General features: G+C 40.9%; 1 protein-coding gene across 1 annotated transcript in view; it reads left to right on the top strand.

The window, feature by feature from the left end:
* LOC310948225 (A disintegrin and metalloproteinase with thrombospondin motifs 2-like) overlaps nucleotides 1-22,787 on the top strand; it is a 124,495-nt gene that overhangs the window by 53,713 nt on the left and 47,995 nt on the right. The window contains exon 3 of the mRNA XM_083915271.1: nucleotides 6,465-6,642. Coding sequence (XP_083771397.1) covers nucleotides 6,465-6,642 — 178 coding nt within the window. The remainder of the gene's footprint in view (nucleotides 1-6,464; nucleotides 6,643-22,787) is intronic.

The following is a 22,787-nucleotide window of genomic DNA, read 5'->3' on the forward strand; positions in this document are numbered from 1 at the left end:
CTGTATTTGAGCGTGTATGTTTCTGTAACTGTGTCTGCTGTGCCGGCATGGCTGTGGATGCTTGTGTGCAACTGCGTGTGAAGTTAGCCAGCAGTAGCAGGGTTATGAATCAGATCAAATACACACACACACACTGGGATGAAGGGTCCTGACTGGGTGTGACTTTGATCCTCACCACAACATCCGCTCTTCCACTCCAACACTACATTTCTGCTGCTCTTCTGTCTCACTTACCCCTAAGGACACTTACTCAGGACTCAAGTTACTCCTTTCAGATCTTCAAATAGAGATCGGTGTGCCTTCAAACACAGAGGATCCTCCTGTTGTAACTGGACACTCCATCCACACCAGATTTGGAGCCTGCAGATGGACTTCAGGTCTCAGAGGGAGGGTTGTGCTTAGTGTCACCAACTCATTGACTATGAGATTGATAATAAACCAGTTATATGGGCCGACTTGTCAGCATGTATGGGAGGTTCCTTCGATAATGAGTCAGATGTGGCTATGTGAATATATATGGTGCTGGTTGCTCTTCGCTGTATGTGCAAGTGTTTTCTCTTCTTTAATCTTAATAATTAATGATGACTTATTTCATTGTACGTGCTCAACGACAATACACATCTATTCTATTCAATGATAAGTTACAAAATTATGTAATTATGTAAATTATGATTAGGATGTAATTCCCACCATTATTTCTTGTGAAGGAGGTTTACTGAAAGAAGTGATTAAATTAATGATGATGATTATGATGATGATATGATAATTACTGATAATTTATTGTCTTTCAATAGAATAAATACCTCGTAAAAATAATATTGAGATTATGTAATAGTACATTGTCTAAATTGAATATAACAAGCACATTAACCCCGACTTGAAATTGTATTTGAAATTCCTGAGGGAATATTTGAAATTGACATAACCAATTAGCAGATTGTGATATACTGAGATAAAGTTCTTCTAACATAAAGGCGATCAGAGCAGAAATATATATATTGTCAAAACGATTTACAAATTTGGATCGCATGTTTTCGTATGCGTTACATCAATATTTCAGCCATTTGATTGAAGCTTTATGTTCTGGTCTTTGCCCGTTATGTTAACTTTGCACTAAAGTTTTGAATAAAATGAGAAAATACTCGATTTTATAATTTGTCAAGTATTTTCACACAGGATTATACAGGAGTAGGCTTTATGTGGTAATTCCATATAGATTATGTATTTATCATATTTAGAGAACATGTTATATCGTGGCATACGTATATCATTATAGATATATGAAATTTCCAATCTTAGGATGGAAGCCATATCACCAGCCCTAAACTGAAATAGATAGAACAGCTCACCAGTCTTTGTTAACATGAGTCTTTGCAAAGCAGAAATGTGATTTTGACAACATTAATAACAATGTACAAGCTTCAATTATTGTCTTTCCTCTGCATCAGACTAGTTTCAAAACAAACCATAATGCTGTTTTGCGGCATTGATTCCAATGACTCAGATGATTTACTGAGCAGGTGAATTCCACTCCCATTTTCATGGTAATAAAGTGATACAGATTTGGCGCTCACTACCGTACAGAAGCTTTTCTGTCCTACAAAACGCTGTGTGCATTTCTCTGTGGATTGAATGTTTTGATACTTGCTGCTCAAGTCAAAGGCATGAGGCATTACATGAAAGGACTTGGGAGTGCAAAGTCATATAAATTGTTCATAAAGGGGTCAAAAGCATGAGTGCCGCAGAACAAACATATTTTCACACCCCCATCAGAAGGTGAAGTGAGTTTTGTTTTTAAAAGTTACATTTGAAAACATCAAGGAGTCCTCTACCAGAAATATTCTGTTTAGTCCTAATAATACGCAGACTTGTTGTGGACACTTTCCGTTGGACATTTTATAATATTTCTATTATCTCTGTAACTAAAATTTGACATATGACGTATTTCTTATAGTATAATTTTAGCATCATTATCAATTATTGCAGAAATGTCTACATTGCTACAAAGAAGCAATGGATCAGGTGTTATTTTGTTTCCATCACCATGGTGATTAAAACATGTGCTGTACATGTTGCCTCCACTTCATGCAAGTGATCAGATGTTGGGGTGACGAGGAGACGCAAACTCAGAAGCACGGATATATGCAATAGAAATATGAACTAGATGCTGGGCCATGACCTTTTCAGCCATATGTACAGCAAAGGTTCCTATGTGTGATGTGAAAATCCTTTAGAAACAATGGCGGTAATGATGAGATGCAGAAAGCAGCTGTGCCAGATTTAAGCGTCTCATGACAGGAGCGGAGCTAACAAGCTAAATTTTAAGACGTCAGACCTAATAAAACATCTCCAGGCTCATTGCCCAAAGGAGCACATTGAATTTACTGTAATAAGAGAACAGCAACTAGCGAGGCAGCTGATGCCACAGCAATCCCTGAACAGCCAAGTTATAGAGTGATAATGATAAATATATAGCAATTTCAGAGGAAATTAGCAGCAGATGAACAACCACTTGGCAGAAAACTTGTTAGGCACCCAGCCTGCTGAACTAACTGGATCATCTCTAAATAACTGTATACTAATAAATACGTAATAATAAGTTATTGTAATTTAATTAGTGGCATGATTTATGTTTTGAAAAGATGGTGCAAAATAATATTGTAGGCCGTTGGGCAATATGACAGCTCAACTGCATTGATTTATTAATGCCATGAAGAATAACAGATAAAACTGTAGTGTGGGTGTTTCACAATCAATCAGGGATGTAACCGAGTATGAATACCTAATTGGGATATGATCAAATGGTGTGCTTTGAACAGATACAACCAACAGATTTTTAGTAGTTTTTTTCCCCCATCATCCAGTTGACACAATTGGCCACAAACATCTCACCGCTACTTTTCAGTGTAATCGAGCTCACCTTCTACACTGATTCACATTAGGGATACATTTCCATGAATGAGGTAGAGAAATTATATTTTTAAAAAGCACTTCTTAGTGACCATTTACCTGCAATGCTAGCAGGCACCAGAAAAAACAGACCCCACTTCACGCACAAGTGAGATGAAGAACGAGTCTGTTGCGTTAGCTCCATCTACCCTCTCTGGCGGACCATCAACCGCTGGGGTGATGAAATATGGTCACTAACTGCGCGCCGCTCGTGATTATTCCCGGGAACGTCACCACAGAGACACAGTTAATAATACTAAGAATGCAAGGGCTTTCATCAGTGGGCTGTAGAGCTTAATCACCATTGTGTTACCTCATTCAGCTCAATACAATTTCATCATCATTTTTTTTTACCATGCAGTATTTTTTTGGCAGTGAAAGATAAGCTTGACTGATGTTGCCCAGGTGCTGTCACATCGACGCCCGGAGCGGTGAACATCTTGACTTGACAGTAGATGGGAAAATAACGAGCTAAAGTTAGGGGCTGTCTTAAAAGTGCATGCAAAAATAGCCAAGTTTTTGCACAGCTTCCGTACAGTAGTTAGACTTTTTTTCTGAGAAAAAAGTTACTTTTTTTGTAAATTCCAACCAGATACAGATCGTTTTTGCGTCACACCCCTTCCATCAATGTGTCATCATGGTTAATCTTTACATGTAGCTTATCGCCATGTGGCCCTTTACCCTGTCTTTGAATACCCCCCACTGGTACTGTCACATAAAGGCTGATGGGATATACTACAGATGAAATCTGAATTTCTCTTACTTGTTCTGGACAGTGTTTGGACAAGCTTCCCTGTAATCCCCTAAACACAGACTTGGCTGCTCCTGCTTTAGAGGAGATGAAGACAATGCTTCTGACTATTAAAATGTGTGCATACTCTCCAATGCTTTATATACTAAGGCTTTTCAAAGTACGTGTCCAGTTCTTCAGCTCCCTCACTCCTTCCCCGCTCTCAAAACCCCCCAGCTCCCCACTGTGCTGGCTCCGATCGATCCAACCATGTCTCCCAGTCCCACATGTCATCTTTTTTCTTTGACACGGCTCTCCTCTCCCCACTGCTTGGTATTCTGGGGTGGGAATGCATGCACCATCGCAGATTCATCAGCTCCGATTGGAATGCCGCACCACGGCTCGGAGAAACGGAGGGATGAGAAGGGAGAGAGAGGTGGAGGGAGGAAGAAGGGAAAAGGGAGGGGAGAGTGAGATGGAGAAGGCAGGTCAGTGGCTTGTCGACATCCTTCCGGGCATCAGACTGACAGAGCGAGAGAGAGAGAGAGTGTGAGAGAGAAAGAGAGAGAGAGAGAGAGAGAGAGAGAGAGAGAGAGAGAGAGAGAGAGAGAGAGAGAGAGAGAGAGAGAGAGGGGAATGGCAGAGGGTGAGCGCAAAGGCAAGAGAAAGAGCACCTTTTCATTTCTGAGGGGGCACTTTTGTTAATATCCATTTCAAATCAGCCTCTCTGGGGAACTCAAGGAGCATACAAGTTCTTGTTCTCCATTTTCTTGAGCTCAAATGATTCAATACATAGTATTATGTAGGAAAATAGGAAAATAAGAGATTTTTAGTGTCAAAGTGCTCTCATAAATTCGAACCTCATATTTGTTATGTTCAGGCTCCATGCAGGTACTTACTATTATAGATGATTCATGGATACAGATGTTCTCTCACAGTGACTACACCTCACACAGTCGGCTCTTGAGAGATTCAAAGGAATAATGCACATTGTATCTGTTATCTATTTATGCGAAAAGACAAACTCATTTTTATTTATAGGTAGCTGAGACAGCTCAACTCACTGCAACTTAAAGAAAGCACATGAAAACAGACGAGAGTCAAATGATAAAACATCTTCCCCACTTTTAAAACAAATGAGAATGAGAAAAAAACTAAATAAACACTTTTACAGGATATAAATAGAAAAAACTGAAAAGGATTCCAGGACAGACAGATGATAGGTGGTGTATAAACATGGTAGACAGAGGTAGGAGCAGAAATAGCGCAAGTCAGAAGATCAAACTGTTGGCATTGTACGTTCCTGCAAACCACAGATACATTGAATTTTGATGATGTGAACTGCTTCAACACGTTCATGTCAGAACCCCTTGGCTTCACAAAGATCGTGGTTTGGGTTAAAATAAGAAAGTCTGCTAACGTGACTTAAGTTTCACTTTCAGACGGGACATGAACCAAGGTCTCTGGGGTAAAGTCCGGAGTGTGTAACCACGACCTTCTCTCTAAGCAGAGTTTGAAGCATGTTAGGCCACCAGCCATCAACTCAGACACTTCACATGCTGAAGGGTGCCAAATATGTTTCATATGATCGTTTCTGTGGTTTACATATATATATATATATATATATATATATATATATATATATATATATATATATATATATATATATATATTTCCATCCATCCATCTCTAAAATATGTTTATATAGTTTGAAAGCATAAATGTACACCTGTCCTCATGTGCAGTACATTTCTGTCACTATATTAATTCAGGTTGCAGTTTAAATGTGATACATATATACTCCCACAGATGTAATAGGCTCATATAGTCAGCCGTTTCTTGCTGGTCATTGTGCCCCAGGGTGGCGTTTATGTCTTTCAGTAAAACTCTGCAGTCTGATCCACGCACGGCTTTTCATCACACATTCCTCTGTAATGTACACTGCATTTTTTCTTTTAACCAGTCCACTCTTTCTTCAACTCTCTCACCCACCCCTCGAGCAGAGGGAGAAGCAGACAAGCGCTGATCGCATCGATGTCTCTCTGATTCATTAATCGCTCTCTTTCTTTTTGCATTCCTTCTCCAAAGCCTCTCCATCCTCTCTGTTTGTTCTCCCTCATGGCGTTTCTCTACAGCAGTGCGTTGCCTTGGTAATTACCAGTTGTCTTAAACAGACAGATGGAATAAGAGAGAGTGATGGGCAATTTTCCCAGTGCCTGTTTTCTCTGTTTATCTGAACTTTTTGTTTTGCGTGTGTTTTCTTTACGCACGCTTCTTAACTTCTCGCAGTCTCTCCCCTCACTTAACTGCCTCACTCTCTCCCTTTGAGTTTGTGCCTGTGCACATTCTCGTGTGTGTTTGTTTGAGTGTGTGTGTTGGTGTTTGTAAGTTGGATGCGGGGAATTACCTGACAGAACGTGTTAGTCCAGGATGGGAGTGGAACAGTCTCATCTCCTGCGGTTGTGTGGGCCATTTTAGATGCCAGGTGTCACTCTGGACCTCAGCAGGTTCCCCAGGTTGGATCACTGCTGTCCTCCCCTCTTCCTCTGTTCTCCCAGCATGCCCCTAACACAGCAGTGGAGTACAGAAAAAGGCTATTTCTGTCTTCAAATTGTCAGCGCAAGGGAGGATGTGAAGGCTGGATGGAGAAGGGAGTGAGAGGCAAACAAGGGAGAAGGTGCAGGCATTATGTGGTTATATGAGGGACTGACACACATTAACATGATGTCAGAGTTCACCTACGAGTATTCGTGTCATCCAATTAATTTTCCACACTCTCTTTCAGGCCGGTATGATCAGGATGGAGCAAGAGGAGTTTTTTATCGAGCCGGTGGAGAGGGGCGTCGGAGTGATAGAAGAGGAGGAGGAGGAGGGAGGAGGAGGGAGGACACACATCGTCTATCGCTCCTCAGCCATCAAGAAAGCGCCCATCAGCAGCACGGCGGCAGACTACCACTCCAGAGGTCAGTCTGTGGCTCCAACTGTGCCATCCTACACTATTACACACCCTTCACTGAATGCTGCACACTTTGCAGCTTAATTTAACTCCATCGTATCAATTTTACTTGACATGTGAAATGATTTAATGACACTGACTGTTAGCTGAGTCCCTGATCGTCCACACTAAATTTGAGGCTCCTACTCCTGAAATAAAGGAGTATCTTAAACCATTGTTCTCTCATACACACCTGCTTGTATAATCATATCAAGCTATTGTATGCAAAGACAGCGAGTCACAGCGTGAGCATACCCCGCTGTCAAAATGATTACACCCACACACACTCAAACACATCCTGCTGTCACTTCACTGTAATTTTCCAGTGAGAAAAGAGAGACATATGGTGGCACACGTGTTTGATTGGTAAGGTAGCACCCTCTGTAACTTTTATAGAATTATACGCTGCCTTGGCTGCCTCAACAATTAACAGCTGGCACTTAAGTCTTTGGTTCATTGTGTCTGCCTCCATTTTCCACTCTACAGATGAAATAAATGAAGTGAAACAACAAGTGCGGCTATTATTTTACAGGAATCATTATTTGACACAGTGAACTGACTCCAGGATAAGAGGAAAATGAGACGAATATGTGTTCAAATAGGTTTTAAAATTCTATTTCCATCATAGGAATCCAATTGTTGCCTCTTATTACTCTCAAACATTATTTCTTTATAATAAAATTAGAAAAACTAATACCTTAATTAGAGATGCACCGGTCCGATACCCGGATCTGATATTTCTTTTTGCTTCTAATGTACACTTTGTTATTTGTTATAAATAATATTAAGTACATTTATATCTGTATTAATGTGTTACCTTTAAGCCTGATGCCTTCCACACGTGCCAAGGTATACAGTTCATTCACTCAACAATAGGATCGGATCGGGATCAGGTATCGGCCGATACACTCAGCCCAGGTATCGGTATCAGATTGAAAAAAAGGGTTGGTGCATCTCTAACCTCAATGCAGTAAAATGAGGTTCAATGCTTCAAGGTAAGTAATACTTGAGTTTGATCAATTTGGAAGTTGAGATAAACCAAAGGGACATGTCAAATTCTCAGTCCAATGTTTCTGATGCTCTATTTCAGTAACTCCCCGTAGTAAGATGTAAGTGTAAAAAATACAAAAATTAGAAAAACATAGAAACGTGTGTTTCAAGCGGGAGAGGCATTTAATGTGCATGAACAGGAAGGGCTGTATCATAATACCAACACATATGATCCATTGCAACACCTAATAAATAAGACAAAATAACAGATCTTGTGCTTTCATTCAGTAGGTAGCACTTGCATTAGTGTGACACTAATGTCAAATATAGCTATAGACATTTACATCCATCTGAGAAAATACTACATCTACATTATCCATATATGAGATATATTGTTATTGTAAGTTTTGATGAATAATATGAATGTCCTCCTCCAGACATGCTTTAAAGTATATCAAAAATAATCTGCTATCCTGCTACATTTTGTCAAACATGATTTAAATGAACTAACTCAAAAAAGGGGCAGGAAGCCCATCTCTTTTTTCCTTATTGATAAATTCTGTATCTGGCCTCAACCCCCCCCCCCCCCCCCCCCCACACACACACACACACACACACACACACACTGTCGCCGCTTGCATTGGATTGACTTCGAAAGAGCAGTGTGCATCAAGATGACTAGAAACATCGGCGAGATTCACCCAGACATCTTCAAGCTTCACACCAGGATCAGACAGGATGCAGAAGCGCTGTGAAGTGATGCCTGCATCCCTTTTGGATGTTCAGACAGGATGTGCATCCATCTTTGCCATGGTTTTGAAAAAAGTGAAAATATACTGATATGTACCTGGCTTTTTCTCTGATACCGCTCATTTTGTAGCCTCATGGGACCATCCTGATCTTGCGAGCTCCATTGTATTTTACTCGCAGTCCAGTCAGCGTTGGTTTTGAGTTGGATTTAAGTGTGACGCAGCAAGAAGCGACTGTTTACTGTAAACCATAGACATACAGTATTAACATGTCAATGGTGTAAACAACATGGTGGATTCCACTGATGAGATGATTGCAGCTATCAAGCAAGCACTTTTTTGAAAAGGTGAAATAAAATAAAAAAACAATAGAATATTTAGCAGATAACAGGATATTCAGTACAGTCAGCTGTACTGTTTAACAACCGGGCTCGCGTGGAAAATATATCTGCAGTTCATGCCTCAGGCTAGTGCCGGTAGAAGTGACTGCCCAATCACAGTGATTGATCCGATGCCGACAAGTCAATCAATTGTGACCCCCGACCTGTGGGCAAGTCTGCGTCTCAACTAATCACCACCAATATTCACATAGAATCAAATCTGGCATGTTGTGCAGGAGCGAGACAAAACACTTTTTAAGAGTGTTTGGTGATAGATAAGATCTGTGTCTTCCTATTCTGAGCAGTCGACTCAAGAATGTCTAATAATATACAGAGAGAGAGAGAGAGAGAGTTTCCATAGGAACACCCAGTGAGGACAGACTGCATTAGAGTAACACAGATCTGCTCCCACTGTTACTGATACCTGGCAGTACATACAGATACACACATGTGAGCACAAGCATGCGCACTCTAAAAAAAAACCTATTTGAAAAGTCACACACACGCAGGATGTAACCACACGCAGCTTACACAACTCCCTTGATCATACATTTACACTTCTGAACACACTTACACGCACACATACAGACATGCAGACACACACACAACACGTCTCACTGCTCCTTGTTGCCTTTGAATCTTTCTTTCTAATGAAGAGTGGGGTGAGGATCAATAGCGTAGGATAGAACAGGCCACAGTGTGTGTGTGTGTGTGTGTGTGTGTGTGTGTGTGTGTGTGTGTGTGTGTGTGTGTGTGTGTGTGTGTGTGTGTGTGTGTGTGTGTGTGTGTGTGTGTCTGTGTGTGTCTGTGTGTGTGTCTGTGTGTGTGTGTGTGCACGTATGGCGTGGGCATGAGTTCTGTGGTCGTCTGGCTTTGAGTGCTGGGATTTTCAAGGCCAGGCAGACAGAAAGACTGACAGACAGACAGACATGCAGGCATGTGCTGCTCCCAGTGGCATTTGATGTGGTTCTCTCTCCTTGCTTCTCTTCTCTTTTCCCTTTTTCTCTTTGTCTTAGCTATTCTAGACCACAAGATTATGTAAACACAGGTTTACCTTCCAGTTGTTAGATCATATCTCTGTAATATCACTGCCACTTGGACACATTGTAGACGAAGCACATTATAGATCATCATGCCTTTTACACTTTATTCCCAGTCAAATCCCTTCTCCTTCTTCCTTTTATTCCCTCACATTCTCAGACAATTCCCAGATCAAGGTCCCAGAGAAGATTAATCAGGGACATTAGCTAATTAAGTAAAAACCAATCAATCAATCAATCAATCATTTCTGGAGATCCACTTTGCCAAGCATGCTTAATTCACATCCATCTATTGAATGTTGGACTCATTTCCTTTCTAAAGACAAAGGGAAGGAAGTTATATTTAGCAAGGTAATAGAACAGCTCAAGGAAGAGATGAAGAACAAGCAAGATTGATCTGTTTCTCACACCATAAGCTGAGCAGGTGTGAATCAATGTCCTAAGTGGAGGGAGCAAGCTTTATTATTTATGGGGCACATTCGTCAATTAAACGCTGTGGCGATAGAAAAGGAAAGATTGCCATTCTTTTTTTTTTTTTTGCAGGGCGGGGCACAACTCCATCCTTCAGTCTGTCTTTTCTTCATCCCCTAACCCTTTTTCATTTGGTCTCCTTTTATCTGTGGTTTTCTTGGTCTTTGCGACTTTTCCCCTTTTTTGCTCTGGGTTTTAGCTTCACTCGCTACTTTTCACCGCAAACAAACCCTTGACATGTTTGCTTTTTTTCAGAGGCTGGACGGTGAGGGCGGGGTTTGGTATTTTATCTAGCCGGACTGGACTGCCTGTGTGGGTGTGTGATTCAAATGTGTGTATACAAGCATGTGTATACGCGTGCCAGTCTAGTGTTATGTCTAGGGTTATGAGACATGCCCAAACAGACGGACTACCAGTGGGCTTTTTCCCATAATCCTGATTACACCTTTTTACAGAAGCAACATGTTAGATTGTTGTATGTTTCATGTTGGTAGGGATCACTCAGCTTGTGTACGCCGAAAGTAACATAATTGTATTACAGAATGTAGTCTTTTGCAGCAGACTTGTTTTCATTGACATTTCAGAGATCTGTATTGTTCTCAAGGCAGAAAGGCTCCCTGCAGCGTCTGGGGGCAAGGCGTTTGCAATTAGCTGGTGGACTGAGGCGGCTACACAGGACCCCATTCATCTGCACAAAGCCATCATATGTTTTACCCCTCGTGTGCTGCTGTTCTTGTATGTTCTGTGCTGTATTGTTTTTTGCTTCGCTCTTCTTGGCCGATACAGGCTGTTGTTAGGTCACTGTTGTCGTGTTAGTGGTGTATACCATGTTGCGCAGCACCAATGAATGTGTTAGCTCGGGCCTATGCTGAGAGGAAATTTGATGGGGGTCAAACAGAGTCCAGTGGTGCTAGTCAGTGTAGCTTAATGTCTGCCTCTCTCTCCAAAAAATGAAGGAGGCTCCCTTGAGAACCCTCTCTCTCTCTCTCTCTCTCTCTCTCTCTCTCTCTCTCTCTCTCTCTCTCTCTCTCTCTCTCTCTCTCTCACACACACACACACACACTCACACACACACTCCTCTACTTCTTTCTACTTGCTCTCCCTTGTTCCGAAGACTTGTGACTAAGCACTTAGAGATGTAAGCGCACACACATACACACACACACACGCATGCACACACACACACACACACACACACACACACACACACACACACTCATATATGGCCTGAACTCATCTTCAATATGAAACAGGAGGTCCGAGCAGACACTTTGCAGTACAGCATGCCTCTTGTTAAAATCCCAAATAGCCATCTGAAAAGGAAAGGGGACATTCTTCTGATCTCCTTCTGAGGCCTATTTAAGAGATTTCGCTAAGAGCACCATCTTTACATTTTTGCTTTGGTGCTGACTACCACAAGCTGTTAATGCATGTGGACAAACTTGAAGGGAAATTCACACAAGTTATAATAAAAACTGGTTGGTCGAGGAACACAAGCAGTCAGACATGTTCTAAATAAAACCCCAGGTTGGCTAAACCTTTTTTGAAATAGAAACAAAAATGTCCATTGTTAACATAATCTTTGACCTGTTCTTCTTGTGTAGTTGTGCTACTCAGTTGTCCTGTGTATTGAAGGATGATTACTGACTTTTTGCTTTACCTCCAAATAAAGTTGTTGGATAATGTAACAAAACAGTTAACATGTTTCCAACCTGTCTGACTGTCACACTGATTATTTTCAATTCTCATCATGTAGCCAAGTTCCCTGAGGCAAGATATTCCCTCTTCAGCTAAATCTTCCCATTTGCCCCAAAGCAAAACTGGCTGTGTAAGCCAGAGTATGAATGCTATCATGAGCCGTCTGTCCTGAGTGTCTTTGTGGTGGTGTTTAAAGCCCTTAATCCATAGTTTTAGTAGAGGGGAATTCCTTCGCCGTATATAGCCTATGTAAACAACGTCATCTGCCAAGGCTTGTCTGGGGCTGAGCATTTTTAGCACCAAAAAACCCAAAGCTCTCCGGAATTTGGAACCGTTAACTTCAGAGAACCATTATAGCATGGATAAATATGGGTTGTCCAAAACTTAAGTTTAGCCTATTCAGGAAGGGAAGGTGTCAATTGAAAAACATTAAATTACAACTTACACAGCATTCAGTGTGGGAAAAGTTCATTCAAGTATCCAACTGTACTCTCTACCCAAAACCTCCCTCACCCCCTGAAAAAAAAAAGTTTTCAAACTGTGTTGTGCGGACTCTAAATTCCCATTTCCTTAATCAAAATAACAGTATTATTTGATTCCCTAACAGAAAGCTTATAATAATTTGTTTTGTAACCATCAAATTAAACTCGCTACAACAGGGCACTGGTCTCAGATCAGCTGTGTTTTCAGTTGTGGCCACATTGTAGCGGCAGCTGCTGCTGATTTCAGATCAGCAAAGGAGCGACACCGCAATCTGCTTCACAGCTTGCATTATATGTGAAACATGTGTTTTATGTATGTAATAATGTGTAATGCAATATAATAAAATGGGTGTTATATTGGGCAGTAGGGATCCACTTTAGATCAGCGGTGTGCATTAGTGTATACATTTCCTGTGTAAGTACACACACATGCAGCCAAGCAGAAAGATACACACACAAAAGACCAAACACATACACAGTTGCAAAAATACTCTCACGCGTGCACTGTACACACACACACACACACAAATGCACACACACACACAAATGCACACACACGCACACACTAACACACACACGCACGCGCACACACACACACACACACACACACACACACACACACACACAAATGCACACAAATGCACACACACACACACACACACACACGCACACACACACACAGTATATATGTGGGAATGAGTGCCGACCCAGGTGTGCCTCTGGGAGGAAATTACAGTGTTAGGAAGTATTTCAGCAGCCAGCTGCTTCCTCTCCCTCTCTGTGGCCACTGGCTCTATCCCTGGAGAGCACGACTGGCTTTTTACCACACTCAGCATATGTGTGTGTGTGTGTGTGTGTGTGTGCCCATGTGGGGTATTTCTTGCCTGTTTCACTCATGACTGAGTGACAGCATTTGTGCACCCAAATGTTTATGTGTGTTTTTGTACATGTGCCTGCACCACTTCCCTCTGTGTGTGTTCTTCCTCTGGCTCGTCTAACTCCTCACCTGCTAGTAAGCTCCCAGCAGGCCCTCCATTGAGCCATCACTGACTGTGCCACAGCGCTGCCTTTAAACAGAGCAGGGCTCCTGGGATAATAGCAGGGTGCGGCCGACCTCTGCTCCAGTCTGCAGCCACCGCTGACCCACGCACAGTATGTGTGTGTGTGTGTGTGCGTGTGTGTGTCTGTGTCCGTCTGCGAGACAAAAAGTGAGTAAGCGAGGAGTTGGAGAAGGGGAATGGATGGGATGAAGGTTAATACTGTTATTACAGCCTTGGTGATTGAGAGAGCGTCACTATAATCATGGTGATCATAGTGTTTTGATCTTTTGACAAGATTAGCACTAAGACTCTGTGCTGCTTCAGATGGGGTGTTCATATTTTCATTACCAGACTCTTGATTTGGAAATCCTGCTACATGACTGTGTGTGTGTCCTTGTATTTTTCATATTTATGATGAACAGTGATAATCCTGCATTAGTTGGGTTGGGGGGAATTGTTGTGAGTAGGAAGGCAGTGGTCCTAATCTGGGGTCGGAACCCCTCAAGAGTCCCGAGATGATTACCTGACTAGAAAAAAAAAAAATCCTTTAAAGAATGACATCTCTTTGTAAAGATTTTCTCTATGATGTGCTTTTATTCTTCAGTCCAGTGTCTCTAGTAATTACCTCCACAATCGCCATGATCGCCAATGCAGGAAGTAGTGTGCTGTAGTAGTCGTAGTGTGGCGCAAAGTACGGGTGTGGAGGTCAATTTGGTGAGTCAGTGTGTAATGAGGAGTTTGCATCGGGTCCAAGATCTGCAATTAATGCCTTACTCCTTACTCTTACATCTTTAGTCCAACCTATCCTTTTTTCTAACCTTCACAACTTAAAATTTAAAATATTTTACCATCTGATGTAAAAAATAAAACAAAAACAAAAAAACACTGTCCTAGATCATAATCTTGGACATTTTACCTTCAAAGAAAGGTTTAAGTAACATTAGAGATATCATGTGCAGACTGAGTATATGGTTCGTGTATTAACAGTATTTGTATAATACATAGTACATTAGAGAACCTATTCAGGTATTATAATTACATCATATAGCTGTCTTTACTTGACAAAACAGTAGTAAAGAAAGTAGTGCAATTTGTATTTTGGATTCTACTATATTATATTGATTACGAGTGCATGCAGCAGCTGGACTAGTGTATAACAATGAACGTATAACAACAATAATAAGACAAACATTAGATATCTGTTTTGTTTTCATGTTTGCATATATGTTTGAGACATTATAACTGCTATCTTGGGCAGAGCGCCCCTTAAAAAAAGATGTTATAATCTCAATTGGACATACCTGGATAAATAAAGGTTTAATAATAAAAATGATAAGCAACTTAATGTTCATGTATTCAGACTTAAATGCAGGGCTCACACACAGCAGCAGGTACAACAGTGTGACTACAATTACGTGCAACAGACCTCCCTGGAGGAGGCCAGTGTTCTGTGTTAGGATCAGTTATGTAACCAGCCAACCTAAGGGACAGAAGCTCATGGAAGATGAGATGGCGTGTGACTTCCTTCCTCCCACTACTGTCAGTGCTGCAAACACACTCTATACACATGCATGCATATACACACACACACACACACACACACACACGCTATGTCAAATCTGGCACTCCTCAGAAAAGTGTGGGAGCCTCTGCCATCGCTGAAGATTCCTTGATGTTCACGCTTGAGCGGTAAAATTTACATTGTTTTCTAAAGTCAAAGCTTCTACACGGTATGAGCAACCACTCGCTGAAACACCATGTAGGTTCACGTAGTAATGTGTGTGTAAAGAGGATGTAATACTATGGAATCTGATTCAGAGGTTAATGGAGCCTCTCATGTGAATGAGGCTCACATTAATGCTCTGGAGAGCCAAATGCATTCACCGCTATTACAGCAGTTTCCTTTTTCTGTTTGTTGTGTGTTTGCATCTACTTCAGTCAGGAGTAATCATGTTCCTCAAGTGAGGAAGTGTGTGGTTTTGCCCTTTTAGTTGTATTTGTCTATTAAATCTGTATTGCTATGACAACAATTCTACCAACACCAGAAATATGAAAAAATCAAATATAATGAAATCCAAAATCTGAAAGTCTGTTTACTCATGCATCACATGATCTTAATCAGCTGATGGAGAGTACTCAGTTGTCATGGAGATTGATATGTGTTGACATGCAAGCTCAGTAGTTGTTCTTGTAATAGCCCTTTTAGGACTTCTTGACTGTGTTGATTGTGTTGGACATTTATTCTTTACCTAGGACATAGTGACTCAAGGTGCACTAACTTGCTTTTTCCGGAGTTTTGAACTAAATTACAAGTATAGGCACAGACAAGAAGTCCTAAAAGTATTATGGATAAAATTATAATAGCTACTCATGTGTCCTGTCAACACATTTTCCCTCCCAACTCGTCGCAGATGGACACTCAGGACCCCTTAATGTCATGTTTTTAACACTTTGTGTACCCCTTTGACATCACTTTTCAATGTGCAGGGTAGGCTTAGGTTCAGGCAATGGTAAAATTTATATTTTTAAAGGGACTTTCATATGTGATGTTAGTTAATGGGGAAGTTCTGTATTTTCCAACATGTAAGAACGGGTTGGTCATGTCAACAGATGTGTCCCCGTCCTCATCATCATGTGATGTGGTTGAAAGCAAGAGAAATGTATTTTTTTCTTCACAAACTAAGAATATCTTGCTATTTGTGTACACATTTGCAATAAAGCTCAGACATCCACATTGTGAAAATAAAATTGTCAAAATGGAGTATGCCCCCATGGCTGCTGTCTGATTAGCAGAGTGATGTGTGGTGGTGGGAGTTTGTTAGGCTACAGTTCATTTGCCGCTACGCACCCTAGGGAACTTTAATTGAATAAAACACAGCTCGGTGCTTTTTCATTTAACGGTTGCTATAATACTAGCCATGAGCATCAAGGACAGGACAGCAGTCAGTAGGTTTAGACCAGGTGGTACAGGTAACAGATGTTTATTTTATTTGAAATGTGATTAAGAACTGTTGGATCTCTATTAGAGAGTGGGGAGGGCGGAGGACAAGAAAATTCAATCATCTTCATCTTTCTATGTCGTCAGTTCTTTGCTCCCACTGAGCTGGCTAATATGTCTCGTAGCATAAGTCTGATGTGTTCAGATTTAGCTTGAATAAAAGTGTAGAATGGTTTTAGAGATCAGAGGATGTAGAGCGGGAGGAGAAAACAAGGCCCACTAAAGGCTAAGCAGGATCTGGAAACACACATTTGTCATGCTGTTTACTGCACCCAATGAACCGGAGTGACTGTCAAATCTAGATGGGTCATGCTGTGGTTGTCCACACGCTGTTGATCTCTGACCTTTTAATAGTGTGTATGCTTATATGGAGCAATAACAGTAACACAGTGGTGGTAGAAGACAAAGTGCAGGCTGGATAAGTTTGCATTTTTCAAAGCTGCAATAATCTTTTGATATTTTTTAATTATGTTTTCTTGGTTTTGCAGGCTCTGTTCACACCCTGTATACTGCTGCAACATGATTTAGTTACTTTCCAGATGTTGAAATGCCAATACATGGGCTTTAATTCATAATTGGATGCTATGATCAATTGCAATTTAATAGAATGCAAAGCAATTTAATGTACAATCTGTATGATTTGATATAGCAACTGATCCTTAATATATTATTGCAAAATGTTATATTAGATCACTGACGGATTGGAATTGAGTTTAAATAATATTTATAGTTCGATTAGAAGCCCAAATGTTTTAGGGGTTCAGTGTGTTTGTGTCTCTTTTTCTATTAAAAGGGTTGATGATTGTATAGTTAAACTGAATAACTCTAACTAATGTGTGCATGTGTATGTTTACACACACACACACACACACACGCACGCACGCACACACACACACACACACACACACACACACACACACACGCACGCACGCACACACACACACACACACACACACATGCAGAGTTCACATACAGAAATAGGAAAGCACATCTTAAGATCCAAAAATAGATGAGCATGTGCCACAGTTCTAATAACCACCTCCATGTGCAACTGCAAAGAATTAAACATAGTCAACGCATAACCTAAGTTTGGCATATGTAAAATCCCTATCGCTATCCAATTAAAATTGTTCTGTAATCATTTGCTTGGCTAAATATGCTTTGGATTAAACATAATTGCTGCTTTGGGGTATGTTAAATATGTTATAATTTAACAAGTGTGACTTTCTCAAACTAGATGGATGGTTGAATGTACAAAGTGCAGCACTTCAGTAGTAAAGACCAGAGTTTGCTGCATCCAAAACACTTATAGCTGTAGTCAAACCTGCAGTGCATAACATTTGTCACCCCCCAGCAGCATCAGTAACACTTGTGATGTGTGATTATGACTTATGCCTGCAGATGAGCTCTTCATCTTCATTCGAATGTGTTTTCTCTGAACGACAAATCATTTTTTATCTGGAGCAACGACTCCAGGAACTTTTTCTGGACACGTCTTTGGATTTTCCTCCATATTCGACTTACTCTTCGCTTCTGCTCCGTCGTTATTGTCTCTTCCTCCTTCCTGCCCCCCATAGCTCTGGCTATTTGACGTAAACCGCATCACTTGTCATGTGCCAGCGTGGAAAAGGCCCCACAGACCCTAGACACCACAACTCATGTATAGCCTACTATGAACAGAGAGCTTTCCCTGGTGACATTCAGCATTGTGTGAACCCATTTAGGCTTGAATTTAGTGCATGTTCATTTTATATAAAAGTCCTGCATTCCAGCTTTAAGAAAAGTGTAATTTATTTTTAAAAATCAATGCTTCCTGCATTTACTTTTTACAATTTTTTTTGTATTTCATGTATTTAGCCATGAAAACATTAATCATAAAAAGAACGCAAAGGCCCTGCGTTCAGTCATCTTCAAATGCAGTAACCTTAGGTGCTCTTGAGGACAAAAAACTGTCGACAGAAGAGAAAATCGTTCCCAGGCAGAGCAAGGAGAAGAGGTGCATAAAAAACATTTATGTAACCGGACATATTAGTGATGCTTCAGTTGCCAGGAGCGTCTATGAAATACATTGACAGTAAACTGTTTTCCTTGTTATGTTATAAAAAGTTTGATTTATCTGGCATTACATTACACAAAAGTTATTTTATAATGCAATTTCTTGGTAAAGCAATGTTAATATTCTCATTATAACCACATCAGAAGCTACATAAATCAGATCAGCGTTGATTTAAAGAGTTAGTTTTACGGGACAAGCCAGACAGAAGGGATTACCAGTATTTAGTTTGTTCTACTGTTGGATCATCTGCATCTGACCAGCGTGTAATGGATATAATTGAGCCACTGGTTTACACAGTCAGTTGAAAGCAACTGTGCAATGTGTTATATAATGTGTCCTCTTCAGCTGTGGTCACAATCATGCTGAGACAATTAAAGGGAGCATGCTGGCATGTCTCCGCTGCCCTGCTCTTTGCGTGTGTGTTGTCACAGAGCAGCTTATGTGCAAGCTCTACCACTCCTGCCGTGTCATCCAGTAGCAGCGAGAGGGAGATAGATCATTCTTCATAGCAGATGTGCTGACGCCAGAGAAAACTTAGTTCACTTCCCTGGCACACTACCCATATCTCCCTGTGATCCTTCTCTTTCTCCCGATTTCCTACCATCGTTGAGAACGCTGGGAGATTTCTGTAAAGATTCCAAATCAAGCTGATGAACCCCAGTGTTTTGGCTTGTGATCGTGTGTGTGTGTGTGTGTGTGTGTGTGTGTGTGTTCATGTTTGTGTGTCGTGTACACTTATGCTCATACATAGACGCTAACCCCTCCTTTTGCTTTCTTCTGTCCTTCCCTACTCCATTTAAGTATCTTTCCCTCTCTTTTCTATTATATACCTCCTTCTTGTATCTCTTAATCCTTCTTTATTCCTTCTTTATTCCTTTTTATTCATTTATTTTTTTAATTGCCTGTTAAGTTTCTCTCCATCAAAGAGTGAGTTAAAACAATGGTGAGTGATTATATTACCAACTAATGAAAGCACTTGATGCCTTTTTGCAGAGTATTCCAATCTGCGTGTCTGTGGCGACATTCCCTCCCTAAATGCAAATGCACCGCCATGTTAGTGACGCTGCTGACAGTGGTTGGTCTGTCGGTGGAGTTTGTCACTGTTGTTTATGCTGCATTCATTGGTAATCAGAAATGCGTGTCAATAAAGTATACAAAAGATCAAAAAATACAATCTTACGAATGGACTTTAACACCAGGCTGAAATGCTGTGTTTTACACTAGATTCTAGTAAACAACAGATAGACGTGTCAACGTCAACACAGGCATACTGTGCAGGCGTCAATTCTTGGGTTTAAATGCCAATAGACAGTTAGACTGACTATAACAGAAGTCATGCATGTCAATGCAATTTGAATCGTGTGCAGAACTGGTGGCCCCTGACACGTCTCATTTTCTCCCTGCTCGGTACCATATTATGCTCATTTCCAGGTTCATATTGGTGTTTCTACTAGAACTAGTTTACATGCTTTAAAAGCTTAAAAATTCACTCAGGTCTGGGTCTCTTTAAGCCCTCCTCCCAAAAAACATAGTTTGCTCTGATTGATCAGCATTTCGGGGTTTTCCACATCAGGGCTCTTGGCGTCTGTGGACCACCATTACAGCAGGCGGGTGACTTGTAACAGCACTGTTTCTGAATACAGGCTTTGTGTATTTCTCTTTGAATTAAGTCTTTTTATACGTTCACAGTATTTATATAGCTCCTTGACCTGATTCATACATACATGGAAATCTCACTTTTTGGGAACTTTAATTTTTTATGTTGCATTGGGAAACTGGTTGGATTTGGTAAAATGTATTGTAGATGCAAGGTTATCATTGAACCACAGATCTTAATCTCTGAAATGTGACACATCGGAAATTAAAAGAGAAAACAAAGGACTTGGAGTAGTTTTGTGATGTGTATGATAGTGTAAGGATTATGATTTGAAGTTACACTTTAATCTTCTCAGTCCTTCTCTATTTCTCCTGGCCTTGCATCCCCCTGGCCTCCCTGCTGTAATGACTTTGAGCCAGGTTTGAGATCACAGCGTGTCTGACTATGCAAAGAATGAGTCACATACAGTTTGGGCCAAGTTCAGTTCTGGCTCCTGTTCTTCCACGTTTCCTCCCACTACGTCTCTCTGCATTTGAATTTTAGTAGGGCATCAATATCACTAGAGCGTAGTAGATGTTGTTTACTTTCTCGTAACTCCACTTGTAGGTCAAATTTTTCTACTTGTTAGTTAGTGATGAGCGTGATAAATCTGCATACCTGGGGTGCTTGTGCTGCATTTTGAATCTATCCTGCAGTGTCTTAGATATGCTGCCTGTTGTCTTTGGAGATGAACCAGTATACATCAGCACAAATTTCAAAGGTTGCTCTTATTAGGTAGATAAACAAGATAGAAGGCGAAAAGAGCATAGTGAGTAGCAAATGAGCAGAGGACAGATACGAGATGTGTAAAGAGAGATGAGGAGATGAGAGGCGAATGTCCTTCTTGTTAAACTCCTTGACACTTCAGTTCAATTCTCAAGTTTGTGGTCGGACTATCTTTAATTTAGCTGTTGATGTGATGTTATAACCATTAAAAAGAGAAAAACTGTAAACGATTAAAGTCTTCTTAAAATAGCTACTGGAAACACTGTTAAATGTTTCACTAACACAGCTGTCATCGAAGCTCTTCAGAAAAAAAAAATCTGCCACGAGGAGCTGTTTTCAGATTTCAGCAAACAGAACAGGAATAACACTTTGGTGAAAGCAGCCACACTGTCACAACCTCTCTATGTGGGTTATTTTTACTCTGAAAGCAGATAAACACGGCAATTACCAATGTTTAGCTGAGCTGCTAAAACACCCAGCTCGCTAAACCCTGCTAATTAAGTCCAGAGAGGTAAGAAAAGAAGGAGTGATTCTATTGAAATATAAGAAGGCGTTATTCTTTTAGTGGAGAAGTTCTAATCTGATTTAATAGGTTATTTGATGGGACCTCTATTGACGCACCCACACAATCTATAAATGAGGAGATCCCTCAGTATATGTTGTTGTGTGTATATGTGTGATGCTCTTTGAAACTGTTTTTTCATAATACTTGCGGGCATATTTATTTTCCTGTAGCAGAATTTACTCAGAGCGCATGAAAAATACACACAGAGGCGGACGCGGCAGTGGTGTCGTCCTGTGACGAGCGTGTTGCTCTCTCTGTCTGGGTAGTCAGGGCTGAGATTGCCAATAAATAGTGGCCAGTGGCCTTCAGCATCACCAGCGGGGAGAGATTTGTGTCCTCATCCCTGATTGGTCCAAGCCTGAGGAAGAGAACAAACCATCTCGTTAATCAGGGAACACTTTGGGGATGCAGTGTGTGTGTTTCTGTTCTACTCACAGAGAGAGGGGAGGAGAAACACAAAGAATGTGTGTGTGTGTGTGTGTGTGTGTGTGTGTGTGTGTGTGTGTGTGTGTGTGTATTATTATGTCAGGCAATTGAGACGGCAGCAGTGCAGAGCTGAGCCGATGGATGACAGATGACTGGGTGTTAAAGGCCGCAGGAGCAGCCATGACTCACACACACATTTGCGCGCACAAACTCCTAGCTGCTGAAGCTGTCACATTACAGTCCTACCTTTGCTGGCATTGCTCCTAGCACCAATGTTCACCTGTAGGGCTGCCAAATAAAGTCTAGTGCGATGTCGAGTTTGACTATGTCACTCTGTTGGTATGGCACGGCTCGACCTGACTCGCTTTTTTCTGGTTGTGGATAGTAGCTGGAGTGGTACCATGAGGTGGAAATGAGGCATTAGAGATATATAGGGTTTTCCAAATACAGAACTTTTCGTTTATAAGAAAAGCAACATTTTCATATTGATACATATTTTTAACCTGTTTTAAGCTGAAGTAGGTAATCTCTTTGAAAAAAAAGTATATTTTTCACATTTGCCGAAACTGTCACTTTGCACAATGAGACAGACGCTCTATTAAAAAAGAGTAATAAATCTCTGCCTCCACCTGCTGCTCCCTGGCTGCTCCTAATGCCATCTGCTAGATTCCACCATATCTGACCTTAAATGACCAATCAGAGCTGCGGAGTCTCTCTCAGTCTCACTGACTGCTCGTGAACTACTATTGAACTGTGAAACTGAGCAGCGCTGATAAAATATGAATCAAAATTCTGTAACTGTATTGCATGCTTCTCATAAAGTGTTTTCAGAAACATATTTTAGCCTACCGTTTAG

Source organism: Echiichthys vipera (assembly GCF_963691815.1).
Source record: "Echiichthys vipera genome assembly, chromosome: 6".
NCBI lineage: Eukaryota > Metazoa > Chordata > Actinopteri > Perciformes > Trachinidae > Echiichthys > Echiichthys vipera.